This window comes from Patagioenas fasciata, chromosome 7, assembly GCF_037038585.1.
Source record: "Patagioenas fasciata isolate bPatFas1 chromosome 7, bPatFas1.hap1, whole genome shotgun sequence".
Taxonomy (NCBI): Eukaryota; Metazoa; Chordata; class Aves; order Columbiformes; family Columbidae; genus Patagioenas; species Patagioenas fasciata.
The window spans coordinates 15,660,691-15,686,737 of NC_092526.1; the positions used below are offsets into that span (position 1 = coordinate 15,660,691).

At 45.3% G+C, this 26,047-nt stretch overlaps 1 protein-coding gene across 20 annotated transcripts in view; it reads right to left on the bottom strand.

The window, feature by feature from the left end:
• The window catches only part of BIN1 (bridging integrator 1), a 99,847-nt gene that overhangs the window by 28,184 nt on the left and 45,616 nt on the right, over positions 1 to 26,047 (bottom strand). For 7 of the 20 annotated variants that reach the window (XM_065840479.2, XM_065840480.2, XM_065840484.2 and 4 more), the window contains exons 3-11: positions 21,706 to 21,760; positions 21,155 to 21,249; positions 19,214 to 19,309; positions 14,865 to 14,972; positions 12,055 to 12,147; positions 6,913 to 6,998; positions 5,008 to 5,083; positions 2,907 to 2,989; positions 116 to 166 (exon numbers count right to left, since the gene is read on the bottom strand). In XM_065840479.2, the coding sequence (XP_065696551.1) occupies positions 116 to 166; positions 2,907 to 2,989; positions 5,008 to 5,083; positions 6,913 to 6,998; positions 12,055 to 12,147; positions 14,865 to 14,972; positions 19,214 to 19,309; positions 21,155 to 21,249; positions 21,706 to 21,760 (743 nt within the window). The remainder of the gene's footprint in view (positions 1 to 115; positions 167 to 2,906; positions 2,990 to 5,007; positions 5,084 to 6,912; positions 6,999 to 12,054; positions 12,148 to 14,864; positions 14,973 to 19,213; positions 19,310 to 21,154; positions 21,250 to 21,705; positions 21,761 to 26,047) is intronic. The other 13 variants (XM_071810880.1, XM_065840491.2, XM_065840488.2 and 10 more) reach the window with 5 other exon arrangements.

Consider the following 26,047-nt stretch of genomic DNA (forward strand, 5'->3'; position numbering starts at 1 on the left):
AAAGGACCCCTCTCCCATCACAGGATTAACACGTGCCAGGCTGTTAGAGTCCAGCAACAGCCCCTCCAGTTTTAGGAACTAAATCAAACACGTATTGAAATGCTGCTCTCCGTACCGGTACCTGCTCATCTTTTTCCTCAGCCTGGCGAACAGTTTATTTTTCTTTCTGTTGAGGATGGCATGTAAATCATTTCCGTTACAGGATGGCACAAACCAGGGAATAAAAGTTAAGCTCCCAAATACCCACTCACTTGATGCCACAAAACTCACTGTAATCAAGATGACAAGCTCTTCTCTCTCTCTCACACACACACAAACACACAGATGTACAGAAACACGTACATGCTTCCTTTGGTTCCTAGAAAGCTATGGCCTGGTTTGAAAAGGATGGGAGAGGACTTTTTGTGCCTGTCAAAGATTTGCATACATGTGAGCAAACTAGTGTTTTCTCTGCTCTTTGGAATATAGTGCCAGGGTGCACATGGATAAGAAAAAAAAAAAAAAGAAAGGAAATTGTGTATACCAGTAGAGAACTGTAAATGTCCTTTTCAGGTAATCACAGCTCCTCACTCTCCCCTGTAAATATCAATTAACAGGAAACAAGCTCCCCATTCTCCTTTATTTACATGATCTGTGTGCAGTCTTATATGTGGAATCTAATCAGCAGCTTTCCTACCATGTCTGTTTCCAGTCTGTCTGATTATACTAGGAAAATGCTACAGATTTCCTAGGTCTAAATGTGCAAACTCCTTCAGAAACAAATCCCAAACGTATGTCAGAAGTTCCCAGAAATACATCAGCTTCTCTGTGCCACTGTGCTACATAGCCAGCATAGATTTGTCAGCCACAGTAATATTTTTGTAGGGCCTCGCATGAACGCCATAATGATGTACACGGATAATTGCCTCTCTTCTCACACCTCCTCTTTCATTTCCTGCAATTGTATCCACCTCCAATCCCCTTCCCAGTAGAGAAGGGCTAGGGAAGCATCTGCTCCTACTGCAGACCACAATGGGCAATCAGATCAGCAAGGGCTGTTTCCTCCTGCACACTCTCACTCTCGTCCTGTGCCACAATGATAGGCCAGATGTGGAGGACAGACAGAAGTGCCTCACAGCATTTCCTGGTCACTGCAAAAAAAAAAAAATTATGAACCTGGCAAGGCAAACCTTTGCTCCATCCTCCCACAACACCCTGCTCCACTGTGTTCAGAGAGTCGCATTGTGGCAGGTCTGGCACCTCAGCAGAGATGCAGGGAGCAAGTGATGAAGCAGCAGCACCCAGACTGCTACCTGCACAGAGACCTCTGTGTGTACGCTCCTTTTTGGTTTTTAAGGCCATGTGGTCTCCTAGCCAAAGAGCACAGAACTGCAGCTGAGATACTCATTATAGCCCCAGATGAAGCTAGCACTTCATGAGAGTGGGGATTGTGAGGACAGGTAATTTATTCATTGCAAGCTCTTTCAGGCCATAAACTTCATGACACAGCACAGCAAACATGTCTGGGCCTGGCTGTCACTACAGTCTGCAATCACTTCCTTGAAGAAGAAAGGAACGAGGAGGAAGGAGCTCAACAAAGCAATGGCTACAGCCTTCATCTGTCCTGTTACCTCATCCGCTTCCGAGGGCTCAAGCTGCTTCTATCAGAGACAACACAGCACATGGCGGCAAGAGGACTGGCACCACAGCCCCCTCACAAGGCTTCAGTCTTGTTGGGTTCTGATGATCAACAGGCCCCACATCCTAACTTAGGAAGAAGGTATTTTCACAAGAAGCATTTCTATAAGCATCTTGGAAATTCGGTGTTAACAATCCAAAATTCAGGGAGCAAATTTGATTCAAATGTCCTCTTTCCTTAAAGCTGGCAAACACCACGTACATTGCTGCAACAAAACACACAAGTCATCTGTGCACGACTGCAACAGGAGGTTAAACTGGGAGGAGAGACAAGGGAGCACAGAGGTCTCAGCAGCTGATGTAGCCTTTCTGATTCGATGCGCTCAGACCGCAGCTTGCCCTTACTTCATGCTGACTTCACCTCCTCCCTCCATCAATACACCAACTGAGGATGTGGGCTGTGCTCCTGCTCGCCCGGCACGTGGGATTAGCGGCAGCTGGAAGCCAGAGCCTGACACAGTTTCATCACTCACACATTTGGACAGTAGCCAGACACAGCCTCATCCAGAGCCCGACCTCTCCCTCCCCTCTCAGTGCTAGAGAATGTGCAGACTTGCACTTAACCAAACAGGACTGGACCCAGCTGAGGAAAGAAAACTAAAGACCTGGGGGACCCTCGCTCCTTGCATACGTGCAGATTGGAAATGGTCTGAGATCAGGAGGCCTCATATTAGTGAGGTTGCAACTACTTCCACAACACACATGGAGGAAACACATCCCAGCTGGGTACACAGGAGGGGCACAAGGCTTTGGCAAACAGGTGGTTCCAAGTTTGGAGGGCCAAAGAGGAGGCTGAGGGAAAAATGGGATCTTGGCACTCAAGCTCACTAGCTGCAGGTATGTGGTGGAAGCTTTTGAGGGAAAGAACAGGATGAGTGCTGGGCAACTGGACCCAGAAGGAAGGGCAGCTTGGTATTACACATCGGTACATGAAATCTGGCTTTAAAAAGGCAGAGCTGAGAGTCAATTGCCTAAATATCAGCACCCAGTGAAAGTTTGTGCCTCCAGATGCTATGCTAGAAAGGTAAGAGCTATTCCATTGTATCTCCTAGCCCCAAGTGCAATCTTGGACATGCTCTAGAGAGTCTCAGGAAGGCACTGGCTGGCTATGTGCAGGTAGTCAAATAATTCCCCAACAAGACAACGTGGAGGTTTCAATACCCCTGGTAGAGACATCCCTATCCCTCCTCCCCTGCTGAGGCACAGACACTACCCCCACAGTTACTGACCTGGGCTGTGCTTTCACAGGCAAGGCATTGCCTGAGTACTGCTTGTCTAGACCCAGCAGGACATCATGGAGGTTTTGATTCAACTGCAAAATACAAAAACAAAAGACAGAAAAAGAATGAGAAAAGAGCCCCCAGTGCCAGAAGAGAGTCTGGGCTGGCCTGCAGCAGCTGACCAAACACAGGCTTGTGCTGGGACATGTGCACATAGGCAGCTATCCCGAGAGAGGACAGCCCTACATCTGTTTCCACTCCTCCATGGGTATGAAATGCTAGAGCACTTGAACTGTTGAAAAGCTGACGGTGTCCCATGAGAATGCTCTGTCTCCCCTACACATCAACCTCTTTGCTTCCCTATCACCTGTCCCCACTGCTATGCTGCCAGGTACCATTGCAGAAGCAGGCAGTGTTTATCTGAGGGTTTATGTGCTGGAACTGAAGCCTCTCTCTGGATTTGTATCCAAAGCTGTTCCTCAGATCTGCTCATAAAATTTGGGATAACGTCCATGTGAACTGCAGAGCTAAAGGAAGATGGACTTCCAATCAACAGCAAGCATTGCCTTCACAGGCTGCCTGGGCCATCTAGGTTTGGGCAGGACCTGGATATCTTTGCGGAAATGCAACATTAGGGGTTAAATTCTCCCTGGCACTGAAGGCTGCAACAGTCACTCCAGAAACTGCTATTCTGAAACAGCTGTTTCACAAGCAAGATGAGATGCCAGATTTATCACTGGGAGGAGAAAGGATCCAGCACAATCAGTGCTGGAGGCATTGTGCCGGCAACACCAGCAGTTAATTTGATGCTATAGCAGTAATAAGAAACAGATGGTTCTTATGGAATAAAGCAAAAACCCTGTTCTCCTACACAAGTCCTCAAGAAAGAAAAATCCTAGACATGATATGAGAAGAGAATTCCTGTCTAACAAGCATCTTTCCCATGTTTTGCTGACTGTAAGTTGAGAGCAACCAACTGATAATTATAACAATCCTTTCTACTACTAACAATCAGTTCATCTCTCAGTGGAGAAGTACAGGCTATTAACTGGAAAGGTCCCCATGAAATGTCAGCAGGGCTCAAAATTGATGCATTACACTGAGGTAGAGGGCCCCTGACTGCTGGGAATTGAAGGCCTATAATGTTGCTTGTTGCTTAGCGGCTGTCTTGTTGTCAAGATGACACTGGAAAGGGGAGGGAATGCAAGAGTTTTCCAGCTGCGCTCTCAGTTGCTTGTCAAAATTAGTGCAACATTTACAGAGAACGTGCAACTGTTAGCAGCAGCGTACAGACCTAAGGAATTACAAGACTTCGCTAGCTTTTAAGTGAATGAACAACAAGAACATACTTGTAAATGGAAGTGGCAATGGGGGCGCTTTCCCACAGACTGTTCCTGAGGTCTCTGCTGGGTGCTGGCACAGAGCACCAGGATCCAGGCTGCCACCACCAGGCTACAACATTGTTTGCTGCTGTGGCACCCAACTTGTGGCCAACTGGTAGTCCATGCAAGGCCCATGCTAAGCACTCAAATGCCTCAAATGTCACAGGGCAGGAAAGAAGCCAAAGCAGGAAGGTACTGCTGAGAAGTACCTTGAGGTATCAGTGAGGCCAGTCTCAGTCAGCTGACTTGCAGATTGGCAGATTCACTGCTGGTTTCATCCCCTCAGCCAGGTAGATGAGAGTTCACAACAATTTGCTGCCAGGTAGCAGAGGGGGCAAACAGATAACAGGCTGAGAGTGCCCACATTATAGGTTACAGATCCACAGTGTAGATGAACTAAAACAAGACAGCAAGAGGTTGGCCTGGAAGTGGCTTCCCTTCCCTCTGCAGCTCTGCAAATGAGCCCTGCCAAGTGTCACAAACTCTCCACTGCTGCATGGCCTTGTGGTCTCTTCCCTGTGCTCCATCCTTTTACATTACTGTCTCAGACAGACTTTCCCCTAAGCAGCCCAGAAAAAACCAAGGGTTAACATTTCCATCTGACATAGGGCAAACGCTCTGTTTTCTCCAGCCTTTTTTTTTCAGGGTTTTTTGTTTGTTTTGTTTTTTTTTTTTTAGCAACAATGAGGAGAAGCTGTGTTCATAGGATAAGCTGTTAGTTGCCTTACCTTGCTCATTTCTTTATGGAAGTTCTCTTCTAGGCCTGCTATACTCTGGAATGTGTTGACGTAGAAACCAACACGACTGCCAAATGAAAAATGAGACAGAATAACTTAATGGATACAATGCTCTCCCAAAAACTTTCAGTTCTGTCCCTTCTACTACCTCTCACTCACCATTCCCACTCAAACTCAACTCTGTCAGGTCTGGTACATGCTGGAAGCCAAGAGCGGCAGAGAAGCACAAAGGGGGTGATGGAGCAAAGGTCAGGCATGGGTCAAACATGAGGAGGAGGAGGTGGCCAGGTGGGATAGAATCTGAATTTGTGCTGGCTAAAGGGAGAAGGAGGTTGCAGGGCAGGGTGGGGAAGAAATAAAAAAAAAAAGAAAAAAAATGGAGAGACAGTGGTAGGGTGACAGAAAGGAAAAAGATGGAGACTGTGATGCAGATGGAGTGGGGGGAAAGCTCAGAGAATTGGCAGAAGGACAGACATTAATTCACTCATTAAGTCCCTCAGCACCAGGGGAAGTGAAAAAGCATGAATCATTTGCTTCAGGGGCAGAAGAGTAAGAAAGCATGGGATAGGTACAGAGAAAAACAGGAAAACAGAAGGATCAGCTGGATAGCAGGAGCTTGTCAACAACCTGTGACACCTTAAAATCCCAGCAGCTGCCAGCCACTCTCCTTCCTCTAGCCAGCCTGCCAGCTGCCAAAGGTGAGTGCTGCACCAGCACCCAGCTGGAGGAGCACAGGAGGGAGATGCTCTTTAAGGCCAGTGGCATCACCATGCTGCGCATGGAACCACACAGATGCCTGTATCCCTCCCAGCTCCTTCCTCCACCAGGCCTGCATGCTGCTGTGAGCAAAGAGCCCTGATCCAGCCTGGAAAGGGGAATGGGGGCAGACATCTGCACTTTGCTCTCCCACCCTGCTGCCACCCACCCTCCATGCCCCACAGACCAGCATTGCCAACCCAGATGTGATCACTGCATTTAAAAATATGAAACTGGGACACTTCTAGGAGGATTTTGCCTGCTTTCCACTGTGCTGTCCCTATGCATTAGCTTCTGCTGCCCTCCAGTTCATCCACCAAACTAGATGTTGTTCTGTTTCTTTCTCCTGCCTTTTTATCACCATAATCACAGGTATGACAAATCCATGGTTTCTCAAGTCTTCCTATTCTCCTATTTTCCTCTGCCCAGGCTATGTTTTGTTAAATAGAGCACAACAGACAGTTATAACCACTAGTTTCTCACTGGGTCCTGTGTCACATAGCCAGGAGCACATAGAGGGGCAAGAGAAGGCAGCCGCCACACCTTATCTTTGCTCACCCAACTGCCCAAACCTGAAAGTGGCATTCAAAGCAGAGCAACCTGTCCTCTCAGCCTCTCTTTTTTGTTAAACATGCTGGTTTAGTGGGTGCTCATTAGCTTGCATGCCAAGACACAGTGATCAAGGCATCCCCTCTTGGCTCTCTCCAATCCCAGTGACTGTAACATCTCATCTTCCCTTGGTCAGGTAGCTGACATACCCACTCAGCTGCAGATGTTCCTTCCAACCAGCTGACTCCATACTTAGAATCTTAGTGACCCTGTCTGCTCTGTCTGCTGTCCATGGCAGAAGCTGGACCATTGCCCAGGAAAGCTGGGCAGAGTTGGTGGGGCAAAGGGATTAATCAGATAAAGCATAGAAACAGTTTCTCTTTGTGGTAATTTGAGATTTTCATTAGGATCATGAAGCAAAGCACAGAAAGCCCAGGAGGAACCTGGCTGGGGAGAATCCTCAGATAACCTCTCTGAGATGACCCAGAAAACAAGAGCAGACAACCAACCCAAGATAAAGAGAACAGTGATACCAGAGCTTGGGTTTTTGCTTCATTCCAACCAGCCCTTGGAAAAACTTCCAGCACTCACCTATTCCATAGCGAAGGCAGCTCCTCCTGAAGATCAACATTCATCTCTTCAAACACCTTCTGAGCCTTCACTAACTCTTCTTCAGCCTTAACAGTAGAGAAGAAAGATTGTCAGCTCCAGCACAGACAAGTACCCTGCAGGGCTGTGACAACTGTGACTCTCCCTGGGAGACCAGGTAAAATTCTGGCATGGGGTAATCCTCATCCCAAATGAGTCCCCAGGAAGACCTGATGCCCCTTCAGGCTTTCACTCAATTGATTTCCCTGTTCAGATATTCAGAAAGCAATTCAAACATTCACTAACGTGTTCTAAGTTCTATATGTTTCTCCGCCTTCAAAAACTGAATGGAGCTGGTCAGGCAGTTCAGCCTCCGGCTTGGTACAGGTGAAGATAATAGTGACCCCGACCCCTTGCCAGGTCTCCGAAAGAGTTGAAATCCATCATAAATGGCACTGAAGAAGAGTCCTCCCTCATGGGGACTCTCTGTTCAAGTAACGTCATGCCAAAGCCCCAGCTCTTCTGAGGAAGGGGGGAGGTCTGTATGGCTTGCTGATCCAGCTCTCACAAAGCTGGCTGGAGAAGCAAGGAAGGGTAGGCAAAGCATGAGTTGTGCCAGCAGGAGGCCAGGCTACAGCGCTTGAGCAACAGGTCTTGGTTTCAGTTGTCTCACGTACACTCAGTGAGGATCTAATACAAGAGCAATCCCTGGCTGGCTATTGGCCCCCAACACTAAAGGAAACCTGCTTTGTACAGGACCTCTTTCTCCTGGTTGAGAGTTTCAATTTGATCTGTTCATTTGACCTAGATACTGACAGACTCCAGCACTGACACATTAATCTTGCCAGCACATTCCCCTTCCTATATTTGTTGGGACATCTTCCTCTTTCCAGTGCACTGACTTAAAACTCAAAGCTTGCAAATTAAAACGTTTCTGTTCTGTAATTTGCAACAGCACAGCATTCTCCCATAACCCTGTGCAGTGGGATGCAGGATGGCCAATTCCTGCATGAGCAACTTGTCAACACATCTTCACATCAAGGTCAGTACCTACTTATATGTGTGACAACAGCAGGAATGTCATGACGCCATAGGGCTCTGCAAAGAGCCTGCAAGTCACCGGGGAACTGGATCTCTCTACGAGCCTACAGTCAGATTCCTACCCCTTCTATGAAATGGAAGTTTCAGCTTACTGCTCCTTAGTGATGAGTATATGGCAAAGACAGGATTCATGGGAGAAAGGACTTAAAAACACTTTGAAGTTCAGAGTCCTATTCTTCACAGTGTTGTGTACAATCCTCACACTCTTTCCATTTCTCTCCTGACTGATGCCGCAGAAGCTCCTACTTTCCAGCTAGCTCTGCCTTACAGAGGGTTGCTCACTGCTGCAAAAGGCAAGGATAACACTTTGTACTCAAGATCAGCAGAGAAAGTTTCCCCCAGAAGAAGACACAACTGAAGTATTCAAAAGTTAAGCAGACCTTGTGAGGAACAGGCAGGAGGAGAAGGGGATATGATGCTTCTACCCAGACACCCCTGTATTTCACTGCTACACTCACTGAAAAACCTAGCATTTCAAGAGAGGTTGCACAAAACAAAGAGCCCATTTTAGCAGAGACATAGTTTATGCTGGATCAGAAATTATCATCACAAAGACTCATTCTGCCTTAAAAATCCCTTTACAAATGAATGTTTCTAATGTAAGCATTTTAAAGGAAGTAAAAAAAAAAAAAAATACAGTCCATCCCTTGGCTTTATCTTATTCTAATTTCCAAATTAGACTGGAACCAAAATCAACCCAGGTGATGAGGCATCATTGAATGCTGTTAGTTTTTCAGATACACTGAATATTAATAACAGTCTTTCCCTCACTCGTTTACCTGTTCAGAAGGTCAGAGAACCTAGAAAGCAATGTGTCAATATTGTGACATCCCGAGGCAAAGGCAAAATCAGCAACAGGCAACGTTCACTCTAGAGTAGCTGTAGGAATCAGGGATCCAACTAGTGCTCTCATTCCCACGTATAGCATTGGATTAATTCTTCACTCCTTTTTCAGCCCAGGGATCTTCTCACCAGTGGGATTTATTTTGCTTGGAAGCAGGGGTCCTGACACTGGATAGCCCTGACTGCTTCCATCCGGAGCCAAAGACAGACAAGAACTTGGTCATGAGCCCTGCTAGAGGGAAATCTAGCTCATGCAATAAGGTGGGGAAAGGAAGAAAGATACGTTTCAGGGGCAGAGTCCATTGCTACTGTATCTGTGCACCTATCTCAGGTGTCATCCCTACCAACCTGATGGAGAACAGAGGCAGAAGACCATAAGGCCAGGTCCATGAAATTCTCAGAAAATTCTTCCTCTCCCTGCCTGAAAGATGGAAGGTTTGAGCAGGAGCTGAACAACACAAATGCTTTCCTGACCTTCTGTAGAGCCAAGCCACAGAGTGACACGCACAACCAGTTCAGGTGTGACGGAGGAGCAACTATTCCACGTTGTTTCCTACCATCCTGCATCCCAGCATTCATGAGTGTCTGGCAACATTCAGCATGGTGCTTTCAGGTAATCTGGTGACAATTTATCTTCAAACATTGTTCTGTGAAGTGTGGTAATTATGCACAGCTCAGAAAACAGTTTAGAAATACATAAAGCAGGGGCAAAGAGGTGAGCTGGGCAGCCCAGCCAAGGCCAGAGCTCCCAGCAGTGCCAGCCAGACCCGCCTCTCAGAGGGCAGCACTGCCCAGGACTCAACTTGCTGGCTTTCTCTTAGAGACAGAGACACTGTTCTGCTATTATTCCAGCACCAAGGATGTGGCTTTTTCACTCTGTATTCAGCATTTCAGTGGAGCTTAGCAAAAATGCAAGAATTTGCTGTTCTAAGGCATTTTCCCTTTTGTTTCAAAAAGCACAGTCACTAAGATTTGTAACTGAGAATGTGCAATAGCAACCCCCCTAGGAGACTTTACAGAAAACACACACTGTATTGTTTCTGTTAGTATCTGCTAAAGGCCTAAAAAGCCAGTAGTTTGTACACTGGAGGGAGGGACTTGGCTTTACAGCAGAAATAATAGGTATCACTGACCCCATTTTTGCTTGGAGGTTGTAAAATTATCAGGCAAGAAGAGACAGCAACACAGCTGCTGGTAAGAGGAAAGACTTTTTTTAGGCTTATCATTCTGAAGCTCTTCAATAAATGCAGTATCATCAGCTCTCTGACTTTTATCAAGAGCTTAATGAGATTTAAGTTTGTCATTAACACCTTCAGTCTGAGAGTCACACGAACAAAAACTGAAGCCATTTTTTTTCCTGCCTGCTCATGTTTGTGGAGAAAAGCTGTAAAACCCACAGGTTCAGAACACAAACTAATCTTTATTGAGATTATTTTTGCTTGTCCTCATTCAAAATAAAAATTAAACAAAAACATTTAAAACTTGCACAATTGGAAATTAAATATTTAGGTTGACAATAGTATTATTTAGTTCAAGAATGAAAGGAAAAACTTAAAGGAGGACTTGATTTGAAAATATCTGGGGTGACTGCAAATATTAATGCCACTTAGCAGATGAACACCCTGCAACACAGCGAGTGGGAAGTTACATAACCCTTGTGACACGCTTTAGGACAAAGTCACCCTGTGAGTGAAATGATGGAAAGACTCTGGGACGCCTGTCCGAGTGCTCCCAGTGCAATGGAAGAGGGAGCACACCTAGGCACCATTTCCACAGCCAATCTGTGTGCACTGGGATTACTCCCAGTCTCCTCAGCCAGTCTGAGAAGATGAAAAGTGCCCAAGAGCTGATTTATTTATCTGTGGCTTGAGAAACTTCCCAGACCTGCTTTCTAGTCCTCTAGAAATACCACCAACCAAACAGACCAGTCAAGAACCACAGCCCTGCAGATCATTCCCAGCAGGGCTGAGGTGCGGGAGCTCGGGTAACATGCCAAATATGCTTCTCCCCGCAATCAGGAATGAACACATATTTCCTCCCTTTGCTATGCATCTTAAGGAGGACTGCTAACAGCTGTTCTTTCCCCAGGCTTTACTGGTGTGGTAATCTAGTATCTTCCTGGATCTGTAGCCATAAACTGACTGTGAAAAATCCAGGTGCTTTATAAAGGTGAGAGTGCCTTAGTGTTTCTGAACTCCAGTTCATTCACTGACAAAGAATGTGACAGTAGGAACATTTGAATGAGAACAGATGAGCTCACCAGGAGCTTGTGAGCAGGTAGCTGGTGTTGGCAGTCTGGGTAATGATTTAATATCCCTTGCCTATTGAAAGCATTTTCTTCTCACTGGCTGTTTTCTGCCAGCTCCCTCTCATCCCTCCAGGGGCTCCAGGTAAATACTGAGGGAGATTTCAGCAGGAAGCCATGCTTCTCCTATGCAAGTAGGATAGAAATACTTAGTCCCTGCAGTTTCTCCGAGTTGCTCTTATGTCCCTCAGGACACTGTAACCTTAATGTTTGGCCAAGTTCCGCCAAATGACGCAACCATTACTTCAACCAGGAGCCGTTCAAATATATTTGGGGTGGAAATTCCCTGGTCTGGGCATACTGCTTCTCCTACACAGACTGAATCTCTGTATACCTGGAAACAGCTCATTTAGACCACAAGAGCCAGGACAGTGCCTGTTTTGAAAATTTGGATTTTACCATGGGAGAATGTTGAGACTTAAATCGGTAGCCACAGAAATTGCTTTTGAAGCAATGTGGGCTTTTTTTCTGGTTTTACTCACCAACAGAAACGCAGAAGCAATTTTTCCAATGTTTTCCTTTTTTTTTTTATTTTTAACAGCAACAATAAAAATTGACTGCTTCTCTCACAAGAAAAAGGAATAATTGGAGGTGCTACACTACATTACCCCTTGCCTCAGTGCTATTCGATGGGCTTCTTTCCTCCTCATTTCATTTTAGGGTGAGAAAACAATAGTCCAGTATTAGCACACCTGATTAGGAATCAATAGGACATGCAGACATTCATTCATTGGTCAGTAACTTCCATGTATCCGCTGTGGCTCAGGACGCTATGTCCCAAGGACACGCTTAACAGAGGGGACTAGAGTGAACGTTACCTAGAGATTAGTTGCATGGTACAATCTAGAGCCCAAAATAGCGCATGCAGGGTTAGAGCCAGGTAAATCAGCAGTCACCTGATTTCGGAGCAGATTAGTTTGCGCAACGAGGTGAGCTTGTAGCTTCCCTTGACACCATTGAGGCGCAGCTTTCTCAAGCAGCGAAACAGGCTGCAGGGAGGGAGCATGTTTGAGTGAAAAGAAAAAAAAATAAACAGAGAACAAGAGAGACACAAACATGTATCTTTTAGGATTAAAAAAAAAAAATTAAAATCACAACAGAGTGTATTTAGAGGCTGGGCCAAACCAGTATCACCAAGGTGAAAGAAAAAACAAACATCCCAGGACCAATCGGTTGCGAATCCTTTGAAGCATGCCAAGTTTAGCAGTAATTAATGCTCCAGTGTGGGCTGGGACACTGCAGACCAGCCAGGCAGCTGCAAAGAGCAACAGATAAAGTTGTTAGTGATCCAGCACACAGACAACCCTACTCCGAGTCATGGCTGTGAAGTGGGAGCTCCTTAAAGAGAGGTCAGGATTAATTAACCACGGTAATTATTCACATGCAACAGCTGAAAGACCACAGTGCTTTATTTTAATGGCAGGCTGTGAGTTTAGCAGTAAGTGGCAGGAGTCCTGATCGGGAAAAGAACACGGATATATTAGAGAAGAAAAAAAGAGACCATATAGCTCCAAAAACTATTCTCGTTGTTTCTGTTATTATACCATGAAACATCAATCAAGTCAGTTCCCATTTTGTATGCTGTATCACAAACACGATTTCTCTTTCCTAGGAGCCTGTCATATTCCAAAGTACCTTACACCAGAAAAACCCTACTTCAGAGGTCCCATGAGCAAAATTGCAGTCACAGGACCAGAGAGGTGAACGTCCTACCCCAGCCTAGTGCACACTCAGCCCTGGCTGCTGCCCACAGCCCTGAAGAGCTGCATGACTGCAAGTGTGGGATCACTGGCTGGGCTGTGACACCTGTCCCTTTGGGAAGAGCACATGGACAGAACTTTCGGGGACTCACTGTTCCCATCTTTACAGGATCAGGATGGTGTGATGTGTCACGTATTATCCTGTGCATGGACTTAAGGCCTAAAGCACAGAGGGTGGAAAGACCTGATTCAGTGCACATTGTGGCTAATGAGAAGAGTCCGATTGAGTACTAATAGACACACACACAGGTTGTATCAGAAACAGAGCACCAATTCCTAAATCTCAACATTTTACTCTTCAAACTGCACTGTTCTTCATACTTCAACAAAAGAGCAAACAACGATCCCTTGCTACTAACATCTTAGGTGAGCATTTGGGGCAACATGAGCAAGTGCAGCAATGACAAAGGTGGCCAGCCTCTGGGGCAGATCACCAGGTACCAACCTGAGCAGATTAATTCCTATAAAAAACATTTCCACTGCAGCAAAGATCCTGCAGGCACATACCATGAGTAATACCACGCCTCAGGAAACTCTGCTCCCCAAACAAAATGAAGTACTGCTTTGAACAGAAGGCACAACCAGCTGGATCTCATGCCTTGCATACAGAACCAAGACTTGCTTTGCCACACAAATGATGCAAAGACACCTGAGCCATCAATCTCTCTTCCCTTAGTCTGTCAAGGTTAATCACAGTGCATGCACTGAGTGAGCAGATGACCTGCAGATTAAAAATAAAAGTGTTATCAGTTGGCCATTAAATGCAGATCTTTCACTTGGGGGACAGATGTATCTTTATTTCTTCCATGCAGGAGAAACACTAGTCTCTCACACATAGCCCATATTTCCCCCTACCAGAAATAACTTCAAGCAAAGGCCAACAACTCTTCTCAGCCCGGTTGAAAGATACAGATCCAGGCTCTTTCTTTCCTGCACTGCTTCTAGCCTGAAGACTCCTGACATGCCATGGCCCCCATTCAAGAAAATCAGAGATATTTCCCCAGCCCTGGACTATTCTGTTCTGTCAAGCCTTATCCTGTGGAGTGGGGCATGCAGGTTCCAATCCACTCAGAGTACAGGAGTAATCCACAGCTCATTTTCTGGGTAGGTATTTGAACAACGTGCCTCCTCTAGAACAAGGTTAGCACTATCACCTTTCTTCAGCTACATTTAACAGAAAATCTAAATTTTATTTTAAATGACATTTACTTTAATTAAAAATTAAATCCTTCACTTGCATGTTGGGCATGCTCTGCAGTTAATCCTGGATCAAGCTGTTCACAGGCATGAAAAAAGCCATAGCGTGACAAGAGAAAACTCTTGTTTTAATGCCTTCAGCCATATTTATGATCCAGTTATTGTTACCAATAGACAACAGGACACAGCCATCAAGTGTGTATAGGGTGCCTTTCCACCAATGAACTTTTAACTCACACTCCTAAGCATTTCTGTCCTAGAATATCAGAGGACTTCACAAACATAACCAACTTCAAGCAATACTCAAACACTCTCACTGCTGTTCTAAGATGGGGAGACAGAGGCCCAAGAAGCAGACAAACTGGAAATTTTTTCTGGGGCATTGCAAGGTTTTGCTTCTCTCAGAGACACACAGGCTTTTCTGACAGACATTACTGGTACTGCAGCATCTGAGGAAATGCATGCCTAGGCTTTGGCCACTAAGAGATGCAGACTGATGATTGTGCATCTGAACCAACACAATACAGACCATCCTGCCTTCTAGGAGAACTAAACAGGGGAGAAGGAAATGTTCACGACACCTTACCAGTTCACGACACCTCGATGGTCTTAAAGGTCCTTCCCAACCTAAATGATTCTATGAAAACAGACCCAGTGAAGAGGTACAGGTGCAGGTAAAACCTGCTCAGTAGACAAAGGCAGACCTCCCAAAACAAAAGGATGGCTGAACATCCTTCTGCTTGCTTTACCTTTGCAATTTTGGTTTCATCCTTCTTCTTTGCAGTTTGCAGGGCTTCAAAGTGGTGTCTGGCACTGTCGTAATCCACAAGCTTCCTTCCTCGCTTCGCTATACGAGACTAAGAAAGATGGAGAAAAGAGTTGTGATAATCTTCCCCAGCAGCAAAAAGCACAAAGCCTCTCAGAAAATGCTCCTCACCCAACTTCCAGAGCACTCCATGCTCTGCCCACTCAAGGACACTCACTGGATACTCCACATAGGCTGCCCAGAGAGGTGGCCCTGGGAGCCACCTGAGAAAACCACCATTCTAGAGGGAGCTCCTCGGGAGAGCAGACTGAGCCAGGGAAAGCAAATGGATCCAACCAACAACAGGGCCCACCTCTGGATGACATTAGTGTTTTCAGAATTGTAGCTCTGGTGATTCCTAAGCCTCCCCATGCGCCTGCATCCTTCAGGCACCTGATTTATAATTTCCAGGGCCTCCCGAGGGCTGCAGCCAGACTCTAACCAGCTCACAGCTCTAGTTCCCATGAAAGGTCATACATTAAGTTCAACAAAAGAAAGAATTTCTGTTGCCAGCACAGCAAAAACACTCATCCACATGCTCAGGATACGCCTAGGACAGCATTTTGGACCCTGCAATAGGAGCTCCAGACAGAAGCAACCACAGCCACAGGCAGTGGTCCATTGTAACCAGCTATTAAGCAAGAGAAGCATGACGGAAAAACTGTAGCACTGTGTCATTGACAGGCAAGACACACTGAGGCTGCAGCAAACACAAGGAGGCAGCCACCTGCCTATCAGACTCGTGTTCAGGAATGGAGTCCTGACAAGTCCATGAGTGAGAATCCAGAACAGACAGCTCAGGTCCGTGGCCTGACCCTCCATTATTCTTCTTCATCTGAGGTGCCTCAGGCTCGGTCCCCCACCAGAGTTTCACCCTGGTGAGGCCCAGTCCCACTGGGCTGACCTGTTTTAAGAATCAACCAGCCATCCCCCTTAGACTCTACAAACTTCCCAGACTATTTGGGCTGGAACACAGGTATTCCCAGCCTGACGCCAGCACCCCCAGCTCAGAGAGCCTGGTCCAGCAGGCTGCAGAACTGGAGTGAAAAGGCATGGCAAGGAGTCAGAAGCATTTATAATTAACCACAGCACCCAGGGAAACTGAAAGTGCAAGATGAAGAATCGGCATTGGGATTTACTTGCAACAGCAAAATCCGCCCCCCCCGCACTGCACTTGGCAGTGAGATGTGGTCTCCTCTCCCCAGGCTCCTGCAGATAAGCTGCAAAACCGCACGCATGGCTGATCTTTCTGCCAGACCAGCTGGGACCAGTTCGCACATCTCCCACACATTCTCCTCTGCGCTTTCAGCAAACGCTGGTGCAGCTCTGCATGAGTCATGGCTGATCTGCAGGATCTCAGCCACACACACGTGCAAAGTGATTTCAAAGTGCTCAGCTCACTCCTAGAGAGGAATCACAACAAAGCTTAGCCACCTCAGTCACATCTCCCTGACATCACACTGCCAGTCACAGATGGAGACAGGATGTCAGGGGGGCTTCCAGCAGTGTGACAGTCTTTGAGATGCTAGCTAATGCATCTTACACATACACCAGATAAAACATACGGCCAGATTATGGATTTATGAGATAAAATTCTCCCCCACGTCAGACTGGTAGAGATGGCTGGAGTTTTGCCCACATATGTGATGTGGCAAACATCTAGGTTTCCCCACCACCCCCACCAGGGAGTTTGATTCAATGTCACTCATGTAGTTTGATTCAAAGTCAGCCATGTCCCATCAAGGTCACTCCTACCATTTTTTGCAGCCCCCAATCTTCTGCCACCCTCACGTTTCTACTAGAGTACAGGGAAATACCGCAGGGTGCAGATACACAGCGAGTACTCCTGGAGTAGTCACTGAGCACAACCATGATAACAGTAAAGGGACTGAGCTCAGGCTCTGAAGGCTGCATGGCAGCTTCCCTGTATGACTCCAGGATAGCTGCAGCTGCCCACCACTATCTCCAGCAATAAATCCATCTTAATTTAAGTCTCCTTTAAAAACAAACAAACAAAAAACCTTTCTCCGCTTTACCCTCACTGATACCAGTTTCAGGGCAAGACAGAAAATCACCGCAGCTATGCAGAACCTGAGTTATGGCTTATCTTCTCTGCAGAGACCTGTACTCTCGTTGTGTATTCTGCAACCTCAATCAAAAACTTACTCAGAAGTAATATAGGTTATGCAAGAATCCTACTCCAAGAACCTATAGATACTGACCTGCAAAGAAAGGATGAACTATTTTTTGCATTTCCATTTTTCAAGTTAGAGAACACAGAGAGGTTTTGCTTATCCCTCCCCATACAACATTTAAAAAACTATTCCCTTTAACTTAGGAAAAAATCCTTACTAAAGGAAACTATGTTTTCACATTCCTGCTGTGGATCCCATTGGAAGCCCAAAAAAATTCAAGGGAATTTTTCCAGCCCCTCAAGTGAAGGAGATTTCAGAATATGTTAGAATTTAACAAAAAATAATGCATGCATGATCTAACTCATCACACATTACTGGGCCATTAATGAAAAACAGGCCTTCATTTAACTCAAACTCATCTTCTCTCCATAAATCATCTTTCATTATCACAGTAATGCCAAAATCCCAGGAAAGGCAGAAAATTTGCTTTTGTGGAAAACACAAAACAGAAAACTATTACCACAACAACCAAAACCTACTGAAATATTCTGTAAATTATGTAAGACTGGGAGGGGTTTGCCTGCCACTCTCATGAACTCTAATCCCTCATGTGAAGCCAAACTACACTTTTGTACAACTGTCACAACCTCCAACAATGATACTTACAAGAGGTTCTATCAGTCACACAAACCAGCCTTGATCTGAGCACTTCTCACTGCTCTGGGGTAAGGACAGTGATGCATTCAGCTGAACTACCAATAAAAGCTTATCAACCTTCTTAAATTCATACCACTGAAAGTCCATTTTAAACAGATAGCCAACTCTGTGAAATATATCCATATCTTATTGTAGGAATCAACAGAAATCCAAATTCTCACTTGTTTTAGGAAGGGAACTACAAACAAGTAGTGCTCTCTTTAATGCTTTACTTAAATCATGCATAAAATTGCTTTAATGTCCAATTTTCTAGAGCATCATCTGAAGACTGAGAAAGGGACATTAGTAATAAACACCTTCGTGGCCCATTTGAAAGACAAAAAAGATGCGTGGGAACTCAGTAACTAACACTTTGAGTTTCGGTGGAATTTGGTCAGTCCCAACCTTGTGCTCCTCCTAAAATCTCACCATAAAACCTCAGCAAGACCTCAGCAGAATTAGGATACTAAGCACAGAAGAAACATGATACGCCGAGGTGACTCAGTGCACAGCCCACAAGGCTGGTAAAATGTGATCTGGACTGAAGCAGTGCAGAAGTCCAAGTCTACAGCAGCCTTGAAATAGCAGGGACAGAAGAGGCTAGAAAAATGAAGCAGAACCAAGAAGCCCCAGGAAGCAAGGACACAGCTGTTGAAGGTTCATACTACAAGCTTGTGACCAGCCCCTCTCTGAAAAAGCATGATCCTCTTGAAACAACAAATATTGACAAACTTTTTAGAAAGCATGTGGTAGAGAAAGGGTTGTTTTCATTGGGAGGAAGCCAAGCTGATATTTCCCATATGGCAATATCATTACTAGCACTTCCATATGGTGAAGACATTTCCTGCATAACCTTCTGAAAACGAGCAGAGAGAAGATAACTGTGGGGGAAGCAACAGGACATCGTTCAAACCTAGGTCCCAGGATATAATCTCCCCAAAAATACACTTACCCAGCATTCCCTCTTCTCTGCAAAAAGCTAGTTATACGCACAGCACAATTTTAGTGAACACACAGATCTGTCTTTCATACCAGCCTCTACCTATAAGGTACATTTGCCACTTATCACTTCCTAAATGCTTTGTACTTACAAGGAAGTTAAAAAAAAATAATAATAATTAAAAAAAAAATCAAAGAACTTAAGACTGAGAGCTTGTGAGCTACTGCCGACACTGCCCTCCTGCGCTGTGATACAATAAATCATTTTATGGATCCTTCCGTTTCACACTTATGTTTTCTCTTCAGCATATTTCCCCTGGATTCTTCACCCTCATTTCAAGCCCCAAAAGAGAACATCACATTTTCACATGACCCAGAGCTGCAAAGATCTTGGCTGCTCTAAAAGGAGAGCTTGCAGAGCACCACGCACACATCCTCCTAAAGAAGACAGGGATGCAAGAAATTGATTCTTATGAGGTTTCATCTGCTGTGATTCTCTCAAAAGGTTTAAAGAGAATCTTACTTTAATGTCTGGAAATTGGCCAAGGTACGTATCCATGGTCAGCAGTGCCTGATCCACCAGCTTCTGATGGAAATCCGTCCAGAGGAGATCATTGTTCTGAAAAACAAAAGCAATGAGCTAACTACTAAGAACACAGAGCTCTGCATTTCTCCATGATCCTACAGTCAACAATTTCAGTCCCCCAGAGCACTTAAGAAACAGTAATTTCTTTGAAAAAAACTAAGGAGCAGAAAAATTAGTTGAAAATAGGTGGTCATGCCAGAAATGTAGAAACAGAGGAGAAAGCCTGATGCTGCTAATTCAGGTGACCTCTCTGAGGGCCCATCTTTTCCCCCACAGTGGCAGCCCAAGTCCATACCACGGAAGGGGAGATGAAGGTCAAGTTGGCTTTACCTCCTTTTCCCAGCAGCCACAAAAATGAGACACCTGACAACATTAGGCACCATTTTCTGCTTTTCATTACAACACCGCTTTCTGGAGAACAACAAACAATAATAAAAAGCTATTCCGGATGTCTTCGGCCCTCACCCTGCCTGCCTCCACAGCCCAGTGGAGGTCCCATCCAAGATGTGCACCCTGTACCCTTGATCTTATCTCAGGCACAGTAAACTCATATCAACCCCTTGAATTAGGTGGAAATTGCTGCTTTGTCCTGGTTTTCCACTTGAACAGAGGGTTTTGCCTAAAATACTCAGGAAAAATGCCCACTTTATGTTGGAATTATTTTTTTTTTGGCAGGTATAGCACTGTTCTCCTGCCCATCTTTTCCTCAAAGACAGAAATATAAACAAAGGCATGAAAGGGGGAGGTGGAGAGCTGGAAATATTCCTGCAGACCCTCAGCATAGCTACCGGTAGTTCTCTGTACTCTTGCTCCCCTTGACCTCTCTGGCTCTAATTCTCTGAAGGGACAGTCTCCCAAGAGGCACTGCAGCAACTCAGGAAGAAACAAGGCCAACAGAGAATGTGAAGCCAAACAGTGGAATTACAATTCCATTATTTACTGCAACAGCACTTCCTAATGGAAAGTTTCCATGTTAATGCAAGAACTGACCTGGAAACGTTCAGCTTTTGTTTGATTTATCTGCTTTGAAGTCAGTATTTCCTGGGCAAGATGCAGATGTTATTTCAGGTGAGATTTTCTGCAGGGCAAAGCAAAGGGAAGAACCCCTCTCCTGCTCTCCTTTCTATTCCTTCCCCACTGCTCCAACGCCACAAACAGCTGCAGATAAAAGCCAAGTCCTGCAGCCCCATGGCAGATGGATCCTCAGAGCTGAACTGCCACAGCTGCTGCCCAGCAGAACAGCTGAGCAAGAGAGCAGAGGGCACCTGCCCTCAGCTGGACCCACCGCACACACATGACAAGGGGAGCCAAGCTGTCAATGACAGGCTGTGCCCTGAGCTCCACAGAAGACACCTGGGCAAGCTGGACAGGCATCACCCCACCAAGGGATGCGAAAACGGCAGCCTGGGGTGACACATGGCTCAGCCAAACAAAGTGGCAATCAAAATATGGCAGCTGGTGGTACTGCTGCAAGTGAGAGGTTGTTCCAGCTACATAATGGTTGCTCTGACAGTGCTTTGGGCGTAGATTTAGCCTCCCCTTTCTCTTGCACAGAGCTTAAGAAATACACCCAGTTAACCCTATTGGCTCTCTTTTGGCATTCTCTGTTCCTGTTTAGCCACTGTTGGGGGAACAAATTGCTTGTGGGCATAAGCACACTGCTCTGTGTAGCATTCAAGCATCTGGGGACACTGTTCTACACAGACAAAACTACAGGCCACTTCCCTTCATTTTTCCTTTCTTCCCAATGCTGAGTTTGTCTCTTCAGTTCTACTCCAGAGTCATATGCCCGAAGAAATGCAGTACACAGACACAGCTTCAAAGCTCATCTCCACTGACCAACCAAGCCTGGTGACCCCACATCCTGGACAGTCTTACCTCTGCTATTTTATTTGTGTCATCCCTCCCTGGCCAATCCGGCTCATACACTTCCTGCAAACACTCCGTCAGCTTCTTGGATGCCTCGTGCATGGCTAGGAAAGAAGAGGGAACTGCTTCAGAGAGAAGAAAACAGTGTGTTCCTCACAGTCTAACCCTCATCCTGAGGAACAGGGACACAGGAGGGTTATAACAAATGCTAAGCTCCTCCTTACAGAATATCTGATTCTTGGTAACACAAAGATGGAAGGTGACCAGAGGGAGAAAAGAAACTGAGGATGTAGTCACATCAAAGCCTTTGTCTTTGTCCTACCTTAGCAGAAGACATGAGAGTCTATCTCCTAAGACAGCACCACCTGTTCGGCATCAAAGCACAACCCTATTCTATCCCAGCTGGTCCTGAAGGATTCTGAAAGATCCCCCACCCAATCAATGCTGACCTTCCCTACAACTCACATCTGAGGAAACACCAGGAAGGGGGTGGCTGCAGAAACCTCACTGCATAGGTAAGCACTAGAGGGAAAACGATCCTCTCCTTATGCAGTCCTTACCTTTGACGGAAGCCAAGTAGGTTCGGAGATCCTTCTGCAGCCTCGTGCCTTCAGACTGTGAATGTAAGGAGAAGAACATCAGTTATTCCCTTACATAAAGAGCATGAGAAGGAGTTATCAAGCATTTCTAAATAAAGAAAAATGGTCTTGCAGATGGGCTACACACCTGCCTGATGACAACATGAAACACAAATAACAGCGAGACTATACAGTCCTCTGACTGGGTAAGCCCACAGCCAGTGACCTGCAGGCATGTTTGGCCAACAATACTACCAAGGTACCAAGTAACTTCATGTGGGTAAAGCTGTAATTTGCTCTTACCAGTAGAGCCAGCTTTAGTGTTTTGATTTCATACAAGTAACTAGAGAGGGTTCTAAGGGCAACAATTAGTTTATAAGCCAAGGTCTAGTAGATCTATGCAATATATGTAACTCAAGGGAGTCTGTAGGGCACAGAAGACAGATGGAATTGATGGATTTTGTACTGGTTTGGAAGCAGTTCAGCTCACCACCATTTCCTGCCACATTGCAAACTAAAACCCCTGTGCAAAGGAGGTACAAGGGACCTCTGACCCACCCAAACATCCTATCTAAATTGTCCTGTGCAGCAAATATGGAGTTAATAATCTTTTTCTTTAGCTTCACTGTGGAAGTGGCCTGTCAGAGCAGATCTCACTCACTAGGAAACAAAGGATTAATACCAGAAGCTGGGCTAAGTTTTGGCAGTTTAAGCATTCAGATGACACAGCTGAGTGCAGTACAAGAATCCAGATTAGAAAGGGTCACAAAGACTTTCACAGCAAAGCTGGTTCAGACATGTACATGCAATCTCCATGCAACTGCTCTCCTGCACTAGGATAGCCACCTCCCCTTCACCCTACCACGTGTCACTGACAGTGGTGCAAGGCTGACAGGGAAACACTCTCAAATCCATACAGTGACATTATACAAACAGAAACAAAAGGAAAAGGAAGGCTTGAGAAGTTGACCAACACTACCACAGAGCATGTCAAAGCAAGGAAAGAAGCAGACACTGAGGACAACCGTGCAGACAACCTCTGGAGTATGCAAGAGGTACAGAAAAAGTTTGACAGGCAAAGATCTCAGTTATAAAAGTGGTTTTATCCCTTACCCTGAGGGATCTCACTGGATCCTCACTATCCCTCAAAGTAGCTGCAAAAACAAGAATGGAGGAAAGCAACAACTACACCTCACACCTTCCTCACAGCCTGCTGCCATTCCTCCTCTTCTTCCCCTGGTTGTGTCCCATTGTGGGGGGGGAGCCCAGCATAATGAATTTTGACAGCTGAAGACAACTCCAGAGACAGGAAGCTCCCAGGACATCTCTGACAGCTGCTTCAGAGCTACTAGCTTCAAAAGCAGATGTTTCCCAACAGCGCTCCCCAGCACTCAGGCATCTCTTGGCCCAACTGAGCTCATGCTGTGATCCCTTGTGCTCTCACTGCAGCTGTGCTGTCTAAGCAGAGGCTAAATCTGCCCAGCTGTTGAAGTGGCAGTGTTAGCATAGCTTTGTGGAGAAATCCATCTGCTTCTAACACCGTGGCCCAATTTGTTTTCCTTGCCTCAAAAGTTCTGGGTAAGTTCACACTTATGCTTTCCCTACTGCCATCAACAAAAGAGATGAGGGATGGGAAAGAGCTGGCTGCTTGTATAAAAGAAATTCAGACTCCTAGTCTGGAGAAACATTGGGAACTGACACAAAGAGAGTACAGGAGGAAAGAAATAAAGACCACATCTGCTTCAAAACTCCTAGGAGTTCTTAAAACACAGAGCAAACAAATGTAGAGCTTTTTGCTGGCTTAAGGTGAGTCTGGAAACCTGGGCAATGAGACCTTCCTAGCAGTCCAATCAGAAAGCACCAGGGAAGAGGTGCCAGAATAATCAAACAGCACACACAGAGGACCATCAGGGAGGCTGAGCTGACAAGCAGCAGTTCAGTCACTCTGTAATATGTGTTTGCTTGTGCCAGACACAGGAAGCAAGAAAGGCTTAGAGGAAAGCAGCTCTCCCTCCTGGAATTGGTCCATGCTAAAAATCACAGACTGAAACTGGCAAAATCAGATGTCAAAACACAAGAAGAAATAGCGCTGAAGAAATTATCATGCAAAATCCCTCACATGGATACACTGTCATCCTGCAGCTGTATAATTTTTAAAAATGACTAAATTTGAACACATATCTTTGAGGTTATCAGAAACTAATCAACAGGGAAGGTCCTCTACAGAACTTGCCTAACACATACTTGGGCACTGCAATATCTAGAACCGTAACTCTCAGAATTACAGCATCTAAAATCAGAAACTACCTCTAAAATTGAGCCCATACTTGCCTGAGTCCTGCTAAAGCAGCACATGACAGAACCCAGACTCTTCAGGTTTTGATATCCAGTCCCAAATTCATGAGGACAAAAGGATCCTCCGAGGTATTTTGGCATCATAACTAAGCATCAAATCAAGATTCTTAGGTAGAACACCAGAAAAACCTGCAAGTCATGGCCCAAATATTGGAGTGTGCAATTGCAGCAACGCACAACTAGCTGCCGCATCCTCGACACCACTTGTCTCGCCGTGATGTGCAGTCACCATTATGCAGTGCTGCATCCTGCAACTGGAGTTGTCTTTCCTAGTCACCCCTTGCTGATGTTTAAAGTCAGAGTTACAGGTGATCCCCACGACTATGCAGCTGCTTAAGCCTCATAAAGTACCAAGCCTGCCAGGGAGAGTGAACAGACTTTACAGCCCGTAAGATCTGCAGGAAGAAGGATTTCCCAGGAGTGGCTCAGTTTTGCCATGAATCTCATTTCCCCAGCTCCCCTAAGCACCTGGAGTTCCTACCCAAGTCCCTCTTTGGCATTTCCATTGAGCTATTTCCTGTGCACCAGTAAAGCAGCTCCCTCACTTGCTACGATGGTTTCTTTTTATTATTTTAAGCATTAATGCTTTCCCAAGAAACTCTGGCAATTGCTTTCTCTCTGTGCATGCAGCACTTGCTTTCTTCAAGCAGGCTACAGCAAGCTATCAAGTACAGACAATTCTGCATGAACACCTCTCACAATGCAGTCAGAAACTGTCAAGTACTGTATAGAACAGAAGCTTTCAACACCCTTGAGTGCACATTTAAAAGATGCTTTTCAGAGGTAAAAAAAAGGTAGGGAAGATGGTTACACTGGCATCTGGAAAATTAATCTATTCCCCAGTTATCAAAGAGCAATAGGTTTAAAGGTGTGCAGAAGGAAGCTACAGAGGTATGGTTAAATCTAAAGATGTTCAAAAACCTAATAGTATAGTATTTTTTAAATCACAAGAATGTTAAAAAAAAAAATCAAAAAGGATAAATAGTGTGCATATGTGTGTGTGTCTATATATATATATATATATAGACACACACATCTCAGAATTACAAAACTCTACAAAAGGAAAGTAAAACTAGAACAAAAATTGAAGATCAGTGCTGATCCTGAACCCCATATTCATTTCTCATTGCTGCACTAACAAACTGAATTAAAACCTTAATGCAGGGACAATGACACTGTGTCTTGATATAAAAGTGACCAAAACAAGTGGTTCTACTCAAATACAGAAGTATTGTGTTGAGCAGATTTTGCCATACTTGTAATCACGGTGTAATTTGACCCTGTGAGCCTATAACACAAACAGGTATAATATGCAGGACAGTATGTACAAGAAGATGCATATTTTAAAACAGAAGTGCTATGCTTAGGAGGCTGGAAGAGCTTTTACTCCAAAGGCCTAAGGAACCACCTATTACATATAGCTTTTCTCAATTAAAAAACAAGAGTGGTTTGGTTTCCTTTTGTGCTTTCTTGCTTTGCTGAGGGGTTGTTATTTACGATACCTTTCACTGAGCACTAGCTAAGCATGTGATTTTCCACAGAGCTTTTTCTTCATGGAAGACAGGTTTCCTAAAACCCTTTTTTCCCCAATCTTCAAAAGAAATTATTTCATCCTAACATTAAACTCCAACCCCTTCTTTACATAACCTCCTTTGTTTTGAAGTTCCCATGGGAAGGATTTTTATTATCAACAGGAATGTTCTGCACTCAAGACAGACAGGTAATGTCCTGTTCCAGAACTACGCTGCAAGAGCAAAGGCTAAGTCCCCGCTGCCCGCCCTGCAGGCTGAGGCTGTGCCAAACACCACGGGATATGGACAGAGATGGATGCAGCCCATGCCAGCAGCAGCTTGTCTCTTGTGTTTGCTGTGAAACATCGTAAACCAACCCAAAACTTCCACACAAGCAACAGCTCACAAAGGGTCTCACAATACAGCCACTCCACCAGGCAGAAAAACAATGTGGTGCC